Source organism: Dunckerocampus dactyliophorus, chromosome 12, assembly GCF_027744805.1.
Source record: "Dunckerocampus dactyliophorus isolate RoL2022-P2 chromosome 12, RoL_Ddac_1.1, whole genome shotgun sequence".
Classification (NCBI taxonomy): Eukaryota; Metazoa; Chordata; class Actinopteri; order Syngnathiformes; family Syngnathidae; genus Dunckerocampus; species Dunckerocampus dactyliophorus.
The window spans coordinates 27171229-27183590 of NC_072830.1; the positions used below are offsets into that span (position 1 = coordinate 27171229).

At 42.3% G+C, this 12362-nt stretch overlaps 2 protein-coding genes across 4 annotated transcripts in view; one reads left to right on the plus strand and one right to left on the minus strand.

Annotated features, from left to right (window-relative positions):
- Positions 1–3458, plus strand: part of git1 (G protein-coupled receptor kinase interacting ArfGAP 1) — a 28161-nt gene extending 24703 nt beyond the window's left edge. For all 3 annotated transcript variants that reach the window (XM_054793722.1, XM_054793721.1, XM_054793724.1), the window contains one exon: positions 848–3458. In XM_054793722.1, the coding sequence (XP_054649697.1) occupies positions 848–1063 (216 nt within the window). In that variant the 3' untranslated portion in view covers positions 1064–3458. The remainder of the gene's footprint in view (positions 1–847) is intronic.
- On the minus strand, positions 3410–12171 carry tp53i13 (tumor protein p53 inducible protein 13). The gene is made up of 9 exons (XM_054793725.1): positions 11856–12171; positions 11705–11782; positions 11276–11311; positions 10914–10972; positions 10718–10796; positions 9490–9618; positions 9053–9247; positions 7135–8056; positions 3410–6929 (listed from the first exon to the last, which is right to left on the minus strand). The coding sequence occupies exons 1-9, from the start codon at positions 11952–11954 to the stop codon at positions 6823–6825; spliced, it is 1704 nt and encodes a 567-aa protein (XP_054649700.1). The 5' UTR covers positions 11955–12171; the 3' UTR covers positions 3410–6822.
- Positions 12172–12362: the final 191 nt, after the last annotated feature.

Consider the following 12362-nt stretch of genomic DNA (forward strand, 5'->3'; position numbering starts at 1 on the left):
CAAAATTGTCCCCCAGCCGTGGGAGTGGCCGGAGAGTGACCACCCCTAGCCATCCCGTAGCTCCGCCACCACTGCGCCTGACATTTGGTTTGCAGCACATGAGGCATCTTCTCTGCTCCAACTCTTGCCACATCCAGTGTGGCGGCGACGTTGACGTACAGCTCCGCGCTCACCATTAGCGGTGTTCTGACAACCCACCACATCCTGCCGCCCTGAACACGCTTAGGCAAAAGTTGGCTCAAGTACAGTATCTGCTGCGTGTTGACTGTTATGGGGACAGCAGTGTTGCTTGAAAGGGCCATATTGGCATTCATTATAGGATAAAAACGATACCGATATTACATTTTTATGCTAATATTGGGCCGATAATATCAGTGGGCCGATATTATCAGACATCCCTAGTTATTTGTTTAAATTTCAACTTTCGTTATGTTATCTACTCTCCTGATGACAGCCTGCTCGGTGCCTGTTAACTAGTGTGGCAGAACCCGTGTGTGATGTCACCATTTACACCTTTTTTTCACCTTTAGGGGGTGTACCAATGAATAAAAATATAACATATTGGCTCCGCTGGCCACTTTCACATATTTTTCCACGTATGTGCATTTTGATTCAACAGCCAGCAAAATGTCTTTTTCTTGGCTAGTTTTGAGTGTGGGCAACAGTTTGAAACACGTGGTGCCGCCACCTACAGGACTCATGTGGAACAGCAAGACTGTGAGTTCGTGTTTAAAAGCAACACTTGTACAGTGTATGCCTGGCTTTTATTCTCTCTATATTCAGTTCTTTACCTCCTTCACCTTCTTCCAAATGGTTTAAAGCTTGGATGGTCTTCCCATCTCCATAGCGCCCGGCCCTGGATGCAGTCCACTGCTCGCTCCGCCTGTTGGCCTCCAGTGCCTCGCGGTTACAGGTGGAGTGCCGTAAAGCGGCGCCCACGGAACCGGGCGCACCTGCGGTGGACTACCAGCTCCTCACTCAGCAGGTCATCCAGTGCGCCTACGACATAGCCAAGGCTGCCAAGCAACTGGTCACCATCACCACTCGTGAGAAGAAGCAGTGACTGTGTAAACGCACGGCAAGACGCTGAGGGAAGAGCTAAGACGGGACAGAAGAGGTCAAACATGATCGTACCATAGGGGGAGGAGGAGTGACCAAGGGAGTGATGGGTGCTGTAAGGAAAGAATAGTTTGGACTATGCATGGGACGGGAGCGTTGATGATGGAATGAGCACAGAGAAAGATCCAAAGTGGGAACTACAGCCTGCAGAATCAGATGTGTAAGATAAATGGCTTTACGCGTGACGCAAACAAGAAAGCGTGGTGGTGGTGTACAGTACAGTGAATTGCACCCTGATGCCACCTTATTTATTCTCCCCCGTCGCTCGTCATCCCCCCCCCCTTCAGCCAACAACTGGACCAACAAACAAAGAACAACAACTGTGACAGCTCATTTTTATCTTAGTGTGGACGAGGGCCTTGCCACTCTTCTTCTCTGGTTTGCTTTTGTAGAAGGGCTCCAGACTGTTGTTGGAGGTCCACAGCATGTTCTGTCCGGCATGTTTTTTTCTTTCCCCCTGCCTCCCCTCCTTTGAACGTGCAGATTTGGGATGAGTCTGCATATCTGAAAACTTACAAAACAACACTTAACACTGGAATAATTGTGATTTTTAATTATTTTTTTTTTATCATGTCTATTGTTTTTTGTAATGATATTTTACTGACTTATCTTGATTTAATTGTTTCTATATGTTTATGTCATTGTCTGACTTATATTTCTCATGTAGTGGCACAGGGAGACAGTGTTTACTGGGATTTAAGTTAAACCCAACCTGTGAACGGTCCTGAGAGTTTCTCAAGCCTTTCTTTCACTTTTACACGCAATGGCCGAGGGGTTCGTCTGGTGCCAAAAAGACCAAAAACCCCTTGACCTTGATCACAATTTTAAATGAAACCTCATCTGTCACCTAATGCTTTTATTTATTTTTTTGTTTTTTTAAAACTTGCCTCATTTAACCGAGCCAGTGGAATCATCTCAGAATTAGCCATTGTGGAATGATGCAGCTCATCAGCCCATAACACAAGCGACACACTTTTCATCATATGTATGGCATTTGTTCATTTGTCATGATGACATCTGTAGACAGCCTGGCGAGCATGATCAAGCCCATGTTTTGTTTTTTTGTTCTCTTTTTCATGGAGTCTATGTCACGGCCTGCTGATTTGGTCCTCATGTCATGTCCCTCTCAGTCTCAAATGCATAGAAAGACACTTGGTCAAAGCTGGTTGAATAGTGCCAAAGACAGAGTGCAGATGGGCATCGAACAAGCCCTCTTTTTGTTTAAACTCATCCGCTGCTTTCTCATACTCAAAAATCAGTTAGACCTCCCTGGTGTTTTTTTTTTTTTGTCTTATAAAATTTTTTAGCCTTGCAAAATCCCAAGCACTTTGAAGAGATGGACCATCTTCAGCACTTCTCTGGCCATTTCCGTGATGTTTTTTGGTTTTTTGCTCGTTCAAAACAAAACCATGCTCTCAAAAAAGCAACTGCAATGTATCATTGCTTGATATTGAATGCCTTTGCACATGATTCTCTCCTGTTTGACTGGCTGCAATGGTCTGCTGAAACAAAAAATACTTCCAACTTCATCATCATAATGAATATATATTTTCATGCTATATTTTATATTAAACTACATGTTAGGGCTGTGTCTGTGAGATATTTACGTGTACTTGTTGGCCCAAGTGAGCATCAGGCTGAGTTCTATTCACCGAGCATCCAGTTCAGTTAGGCCTTGAGAGAGTGCTTACACGGCGGCATTGCTCTACTACAAGTTTGATCTAGCAAGTAGGTCGTGCTGTTAGTTGCACTATTTTATTTTATTTTTTTCTAAGCACCAGCGGGATGAAGTAGCATCTTCTCTACAGTGTGTACTACACTCTCCTAAAGGTCATAGTTCAAGTGCATTAGGCGCTGGATGCAAGGGCTGCCACAAGAGGCAGTGTGAAACTTGGGTTCAGCATTGCAGTCATCTCAAAATGGCGGTGGGAGGGGTCCAGTGCACACGACCCCTCTCCACTCAAGTTTAGTGGACCCCGAGTAGGGTGTCACTTGTGTGAATGTTAACTGCTTCAGTCTCATCATGCCCAAAACTTTTTTTTTTACTGTCTCCATTTTACACTAATGTCATCGGCTGGACCAAGCCTTCCATAAGCCAGTGATTTGTTTGACTCCACCCACATTCTCAACCACTGGTGGTGCACTGTGGCCTGTTACGTTGCTGTCCTTACGTTTCTCCTGCAGCCCTACTTTTTGGGAGATGGGTGATGGGAGATACCTTTTAACAAAAAAACACTAAAAACTGTAAAGTAGAGACAGAGAACAATGACTTGAAAAGGTCACTTGTAATGGAAACTCATAAGCTGTACATTTGTAATAAAATAATAAAAACAAGTTAATTGTCTGTGGTTGGGTTGGTTTCTTTTCTCTGTTATGCAAGGCGTGTTTGTTTCGAATGCAAATTCTGGTGGTTCTAGTAACATACAGTAATTAAGATAATTGTTGTCCAGTGTTCTCTGAAGTGGACATGAGGACTTGCTGGTACAACTATTACCAGTACTCCTATACATCTGGTTCTCGGGAGGTTAAATGTGTCCTACTTTCCTTGCGCTTGACTTTTATTAAGTAGTAAACTGTGGGTGTCGTGACTTTCCCAGGATGCCCCAAAATGGCAGCGTATCCGGTAAGATGTCGAGGAGCTTGCCAATTCCCAAAGGCGTATTTTTGCGACTAAAGGTAATTTTAAACCTATTTAACAATTCCAGTGCTTTAATAGGTTGTCAAAATTTACAATTCGACTGTTGTTACGATATTTCCTGAATGGATTCATATCAAACAAGCCAGGAATACATCATTGTGGCATCAGGCTATTAGCTGAAAAGTAACCCTTTTTTTTAACCCTTTCGTTCGTCATTTCTATGCATTCTGCCTGTCAAACTAAAACTATAAAAACGTGTTTTGTGTCAACATTTTGGGTTTTCTGGAACAGATTAATTGGATTTACCTTACTTCTTATGGGCAAAATGTATTCGGTTAGCGTCCATTTAAGTTAGAGCCAGACATTCTGGAACGAATTTGTGATGCTGTGTTTTAGAGGGTTAATGTAACTTGTTTAGCATGTCTGAACTCAAGATATTACACTTTTGCTTTGTTACCGACAACAGAAAGCTAAGATGTGGATGTTTTGCCCAAATAGCGTCACATATTTTGACCTACATTACTTTTAATTCTCACTTATTTTTGTACAAGCAACAAATATTGAATGGTGTTTTTCTAAAATATTACCTACAGTATAAATTCACACCGGCAGGACTAATTTTTTGCCGCGGTTATTATTTGCAACATTTTATTTTATATATTGACTGTCATTTATGTTGCATATTGTTCTTAGTTATAGTATCTGATTAATGGCAGTGACATTTTTGGGGCGGATGGAGAGATTGTACGATCTAATGCCTTATGATCACATGACCCCTCCATGATACCATACGTTTCATTGATAGCAGGCATACATTGACTGCATCAATGAAAATATTAATTGATTCTTAGAACATTTGATTGTAATATTTATTGATTCTTTAACAAAATATAGAACATTTGACTAGAAATAATAATGTAAATTTAACAAGTATTTGCAAAGTTGACGCTGTAAGTGATGCATTTGTAGAAGTAATCAGTCCATCAACGTGGGCCTGTGATAGAACAAGGAGAGGATTTGAGAGAAGAATCTGTGAATCCTCCTCAAGATGCTCCTGTTGTATCCATTTGAGATCTGCTGTTCATCAGGCAAGATGTTTTTGTGTGTCAGCTGGCTCCTGTTGGCCAGGTGAGCGATTGTGATGAAAGGACACTGATGAAAGATTGCTGTTGAGATCTGAAAATAGTCCTCAAGATGTTCTTTTTGGATCCACTGCCACCCTTTCGATGTGAGGCAAAGATCTGCTCTACATCAAACAATGTGGTGTCTTTGTGTGTCACCAGACTCCTGCTGGCAGGGTTGGCATGGTGTGCCGTTGTGATGAAAGGATGCTGCAAGGCTTCTGCGGCAGAGATTCTCTGAAGCCCGTCCACGTGCAGCATGCGTTTCAGCAGGTCAATGAAAGCTTTCCTTTCCTCAAGCTCACCCACTGTGCTCTTTCCCTCATGGGGGGGGGGACGAAGCGAGCGACACTGTCTGTGAGCGCGCACCACTTTGCGCTGTTTCGTTTTATATTTACTTCGCCAACCAAACGCCTTAATAAGTGTTGACTGTCGGGACGAAGGCTCTGCTGCACATCCACACCGGAGCTGTGGCATTTGGCTTACAAACTATCGTTTTTGTACCTTTTGACACATGGAGAGTAAACCCTTTCGTCATCCAGCCTGTGTGGTACAGCAAAACGAGGAAAAGGAACAGGCTTATATGCACATGCCAATTTATCAACGCCGTCTAAATTATCGACCTCATTTTTTTTAATCGTTCGATTATGATCAGGATCGTGACAGGCCTAATGAGAGATGTCACTTGAAACAAAGGAGAGGATTATCCAACTTCTTAAAGAAGGTAAATCATCACGCAATGTTGCAAAAGATGTTGGTTGTTCACAGTCAGCTGTGTGTAAAATCTGTACCAAGTACAAACAGCATGGGGAGGTTGTTAAAGGCAGGCATACTGGTAGACCAAGGAAGACATCAAAGCGTCAAGACAGAAAACTTCAAGCAATATGTCTTGAAAACAGAAAATGCACAGCAAAACACGTGAGGAACAAATTGGAGGAAAATGCAGTCAACGTCTGTAACCGAACTGTAAGAAAGCGGCTACAGGAAATGGGATTTACACACAGAAAAGCTAACACCTAAACAGAAAAAAAAACAAGGTTACAAAGAGGTAAGGAAACGCAGTCGTGGACTGTGGATGACTGAATGAAAGTCATATTCAGTGATGAATCACAAGTCTGCATTGGGCAAGTTGATGATGCTGGAACTTTTGTTTGGTGCCGTTCCAATGAGATTTATGAAGACGACTGCCTGAAGAAAACATGGTGGCATTGGTCATTGGTGGCATGGGGCTGCATGTCGGGTACAAAAGCACTGGGCAGATGGCTGTCATCTCTACGTCTTCAATAAAAGCATAAGTTTACTTTGACGTTTTGGACACTTTTCTCATCCCATCCATTGAAAGGATGTTTGGGGATGATGAAATCATTTTTCAAGATGATAATGCATCTTGCCATAGAGCAAAAACTGTGAAAACATTCCTTGGAGAAAGACACATGAGGTCAATGTCATGGCCTGCAAATAGTCCAGATCTCAATCCAATTGAAAATCTGTGGTGAAAGTTGAATTAAATGGTCCATGACAAGGCTCCAGCCTACAAAGCTGATGTGGCCACAGCAATCAGTCACTCATTAAGTCCATGCCTCAGAGACTGCAAGCTGTTGTAAAACTTAGAGGTGGTGCAACAAAGTACGATTGGTGTGTTGAAGTGTTCTTTTTTTTGTTTTTCATGATTCCATCATGCTTTCCTCAGAATTGAGTGATTCCATAATTTTTTCCCTCTCTTTGGTCTAAAAAAGTAACAGTTACTAACTACCACTATTTTGTTTCTTAAAGCCGCTTGAAATGACTTTCGTTTTGTGTCATGTCTGTGATCTGTTTTTTTTTTGTACAAAATGAAACAACTGAATGATCATCCTGCGAGACCGGTGATTCCATCATTTAGAATGTAAAACCTCCTTCTGATTTCAGCAAGTCCACAAACAAAGCAAGAATTCCTCAATATGTCTACATGTGTTCTTCCGAGCTGGAGCTACTTGGTAAGAGAGCACATTCCTGTCTTCTGCCTCTCTTCCGCCTCCTCTTTGCAATTTGCAGCCTCCTACGAATAACATCTATAAGACACAATCACAAAAATAACATACGTTAAGACAATTTCTTACCCCTGTAACGTGCATCTAAAACAGTGACACCTCTGTTAAAATACAAGGATTTGTGATGTTTAAAAGAGATGACTCTATGCTCCAAGCTCTCAACACTATAAGATACTAGTGTGAAAATGCTAATACAGGATAAAAGGGCTTTTTAATGTGCACAAACCTGCCACGCTGTCATAGTCCTGCCGTGCGTCGTGCCAGTAGAGACTAGGCATGGTCCTCCAGTGGCGGTAAAGGCGCGTGTGCAGCACCGACAGCGTGAGGAGAACAAGCAAGAAGCCCAGTGCCGCTGCAGCCCACACCGCCTCGTCTGACCTGGGGGTCCTCGGCAACCCGTTGCTCACAAGCGTGGCTCGGCCCTCAGGGTCCTTACTGCAATCACACAGTTGGTTCTCCACGCAGCTACCACAGTCATGGGTGTTAGGCAGATAATTTACTGCCGCTGCTGTGGAATGTTCTGAGGGTGGAGACTCATCTTGCCCTTTTAATGAGTGTCTGTCACCTTTCTCCAGCTGTCTCTCTCTTACATCTACTACTTGATTATCCAACATCTGTGCAGTGGAACCATATTTGGCGGGCTCTCTTTGCTCCAATGAGCCTTTAACTTGAGAGCTGGCACCGTCTTCAAGCCAGTCTCTCTGAGTCTCAGGAACCCCAAGTAGTGTCTTATGTGTAGCCCCTAACATGTTAGACGTTAAACGGTTTGGGGGCCAGGCTGAGAAACCCTGATTTTGGATCATGGTCAGAGATGTCGCTGTCCTCAGGTGAAGGGGATCTGAGTGAGCCACATGCCCTGGAGAAGCTGTTGGAGGTCCATGTGTGTTGTTGTGGTCTGAAGTGTTCTCAGGCTTATTGATGATGTTTTTTAGTTTCGGCTTTGTCAAAACACTGGATGCCTGAGCTGAACTGTTGGATTGTATGGTCCTCATTGCAACGTTGTTCTGTTTGGGCCGCATAGCAGCTCTTTTCTGCCGCTTTCTTGATTCACGTCGCCGTTCTTCCCCATTTCTGTCCTTCAGGGTGGAATCTTTCTCCGCCTCGAGCCACAATGAGATGATCCGCTCACAGCATTGCCTCAGAGACTCCTAGGAATTTGGATGAACAGCTGCTTAGAAACGTCTACCTGAGGTATTTTTATCCTTCTGAGACTGACATACACAATGAGTGTGCATAAATGGACAGACGGATGTTCGTACTATACAGTAATCCCTTGACTGTGATAAGTGAATTTCTGCAAAGTAGGATTCCTTCTTTAGAAATGGAATACTTTCATAGTTATGGCATAGAAAACCTGTTTACAATCTTCTACATATGTTTTTTAACATTATTAGAGCCCTCTAGACATGAAAAAACACCCATTTAGTCACCTTTGCACTCCCATTACCCAATATAGTAGATGTGGTCAGAGAAAATAAACCATTTAAGACATAAATAAAACTTGTGCTTGTGTGGGTCGCAGTAAATGTGTTCCAGTGCTAGTAGAGGAGCAGAATGGGTGGACAGGAAGTGATGTCGTGGGTTATGGCCGCAACAGTATCCCGTGTTATTGTTGTTATGCTGTTATTATTATTGTTTATTATTGTGACTTTTGATTTCAATCTGGGGAGCAGTAACATTTGTCCCAATTTTAGAAGTTTAACGACGCATCTGACGAGGCGAACGATGTCTTTTAGAACTGTGAACAAGCTTACTTCTTCTCAAGTGTTCCAGCAAAAGCCTTCATACAACGAGCGGGCATAATATGAATAAATATATAACAAACACCAGAAATTCACAGAGAAGTGGAGCATAATGCGTTGTAGTGAAGCAGTAGTTTGGGGAGGGACTGTCAGGATCTGACATCACTTGCTGCGCCTCCTCCAGACACAGAAGTAGTGACGGAAATTATGAAAAAATAATACATTCGAGTACACGTCTATCACAGGAAACATGCCTTCCAATGTTATTTTTCACAGTGGAAATAACCAGATTAACATGTGTTTTGATGTCAGGAGCACGAGGAAAAAGAAACCACTCAATTTATTCACTTGAACATTTGACGTCATCATCCCGACCAAATCCTTTTTAGTTTAAACTCATACCTTAGGCTCTGTCTGGCCTTCCTCTCCATGTGTGTGCTTCTGTCTCTGCTGGTCTGATGACTGGGTCAGCAGCAGGTTGTACTTTCCACGGATCCGTTCACTTGTGGTCGTCGTGCTCTGCAGCCAATGACAAACATCTGACGATGCTGCGGTGGACAGCTCCAACGTCTGCCCCCAAGACACCAAAGCTATTGGCTAAACACATAGACAAAATGTCATATACTCGCATTAGTGCTTCCTATGGATCTAGAAAAGCCACTGCAACTCTAATATATTATCTACTCGTGCAAGAGCATGACCTCTACAGTAATCAGTAATGTGTTGACAAAATTCCAAAGGCATTACATAATCCAAACTAGTACTGTAAATTGTAGCTTGTCTGTGAGTAAAATGTGCTCCTTCCTTGTTGTGTTGACAGCAGTGAGGTGTTTGCTAACCTTAGATTTACTGAGCTGTGGATGTGGGCTGATGATGTAGTCAGGCAGACAGGAGGTGGCCAGGACGGACACAAGGAGCCGCTCACTGACAGCAGCACAGGGATGGTAGAGCAATACAGCCGCTCCATGCTGGTAACACACAACAAACACAACCAAAAAAGGAACATTACTGACAATGGTATGATGTGTAAAATATCCACCTATCATAATCCGTTGGCTAGAGCAAGAACTCATTTGAAAAATAGCGCTGATGTGTCTCAGATCAAAGGTCAGGGACGCTTTCAAAGCAAGAATCATGTTGATCAGGTCACTCAATGTTCCCTGTCAGCTTTTCTCTAAAGCTGTTCTATTTTTCTAAGAACCATATTAATAGATGTAGCAGTCATCCATAAACATTGTTTATTGTCCTCTACATCAGTGGTCTCCAACTTTCATCACTATTAGAGCTACTCTGACAAAAGGAAAGAAAAGATGAGCTACTTCAGTTTTACTTCTATGACTGGCAACATTTAGATTGTAGTTTACTTAGATCCCCACTCAGTGCGGTCATTTGCTTTATGCTATTTTGTGGTAATGTGTCATTAAATAGCGGCGTAATGTCTGAATTGAGCTAATTTTAAAATACTAAGCGTTGAAGTAAATATTCTTTGACCCTTGGGAGCTACTCAAAATCAGGGGGCAAGCTACTGGTAGCTTACGATCTACCTGTTGGAGACCACTGCTCTCTGTACCTCATACAGTGCATGGAAAGTATCCGCAGCGCTTCGCTTTTTCCACATTTTGTTATGTTACAGCCTTATTCCAATTGATTAAATTCATTATTTCTTCCCTCAAAATTCTACACACAATTACCCATGATGACAACATGAAAAAAAAAAAAAGTTTTGTAAATGTGTTAAAAACAAAGAACTAAGAATTCACATGTACATAAGTATTCACAGCCGTTGCCATGAAGCTGAAAATTGATTTCAGGTGCATCCTGTTCCCATAGCTCATCCCTGAGATGTTCTACAGCTTAATTAGAAGCTCTCTGTGATAAATTCAGTAGATTGGCCATGGATTGGAAAGGCACACACCTGTACATTCTTTATATAAAGCTGTGGCACCCTACTTACTGTTCTCACATACAGTGCAATCAACAATGAACACATGTTTGCGCTCATGCAGCTGTGATAAACACTGAATATTCTAACTGTGATGGAAAGAAACCTCTGAAACTGGAACTCACATGCAGATTATTGAGCCAGCGTTGAGGAGGGCAGTACAAGTATTCTCCACTCTCTGCTCGGACTGGTCTGTATGCACCACTGAAACTCATACGTATACACAGTCACACAACATGATAAACTACCGGTAGACATTTTGCATGAATGCTTAAAATGGAGGACTTTCTTAGCACACTGTGTTTCTCTGTACAGATTTACCTGTTAGGGATGCTGTGGCGATAGGAAATGGGTTTATCCATGCAGATCTGCCTGGCGGGCTGTTAAAAGACATGTGGTCACATTTCATTAAGTTTGTTGTACAAACAGTGAGCCATCAACAAGACTAATGTCACGTAAAGGGTGACAATCAAAAGAAGGCTGACACTGAGGATGGAGTACCTTTTCAAAAGCTAAATTCAAGGAGGCTTTTCGTTTATTAGCATGTGCTTAAAATGTATTGTTTGAAATGTATTACATTGTTTGACTTTTAGATGAGGCTGTGTCATGTTGCAGCGACAAAGGTCAGGGGAAATTCATTGAAGGCAGCACTTGTTAAAACAAAGTGGTTTGTGTTTACTCACCTCGGGATCATACACTGTGTAAACACTGGGGAGCCTCTGTGAAGAGCGAAGAATGAGCAATGGTCAAACATCTGGAACAGCAGCGCAAATTGGGCCATATCCAATGTGTGTGAATTGTACCCTGGACTGCTCGCCAGTCAATCACAGTATAAACAACTTTATTGACAATTTACAAGTCTCCCAATTAACCAAACCCTTTGGACTGAGGAATGAAACCCCACAAACAAACTGGGAGAACATGCAAACTCCACATATTCAAACCTGGATCTCCACTGGGCCACCGTGCTATAAAAAGTAGATCTTTACAGACAAATAAAAAAAAAATACAAACTCCAACAACATTATACATATATATACACAATAATAATGTATTATTTTATTTGCAAAGACAGATATGAATGATGATAAAGATACTGTATCCATGGTTACCTGAATGGAGTCAAGCCAACCAGAAACTGGACATCCCTTGTAGGCAGCATCTAGAGGTAGGTCCCTCTCCACAAACAGCTATACGAAATGAATAGTCCACAGTGAATTATTTACACCATACAATAAACAAAACCTGTGAAAAAGTGCTCACCTTCCCATTGTCACATTGCGAACCCTGGTACTCGGAGACAGTGCACCGACCCAAACAAAACGACAAAGCGGCCAGCACGGTCACCGTGTGGGTCGGCATGCTAGTCAGTCATCCAGATAGAAGAAAGAGCTCCATTGAGTCATGGCTGGGCTACTACAGCTCATAAGACAATGAGAGCAAGTTTTCTAACTCCGAAACACACATCTCGCGAGCTTGAAAGAGTAAGCATATCATGACGACGTCTTCTGTGTCTCACATGGTACTGAACAGTTCCTACACAACAAGAACAACGAAAAGTACAGTATTTTCTACCAATAACATCAACAACGGAAGTGTTTTCTCTGAACTTTCAGAATGTAAGCACATGGTAGTAGATGCATTTGGTTTTATCAATGCGATGTGTTATTTATGGATGGCTGTAGTGATTTTTGTTTTGATGTCATATTGTAGCGCTTTTTACGAAAATAAGTGACATATGCAAATCTGTGTTGACGTTACATTGTGCTT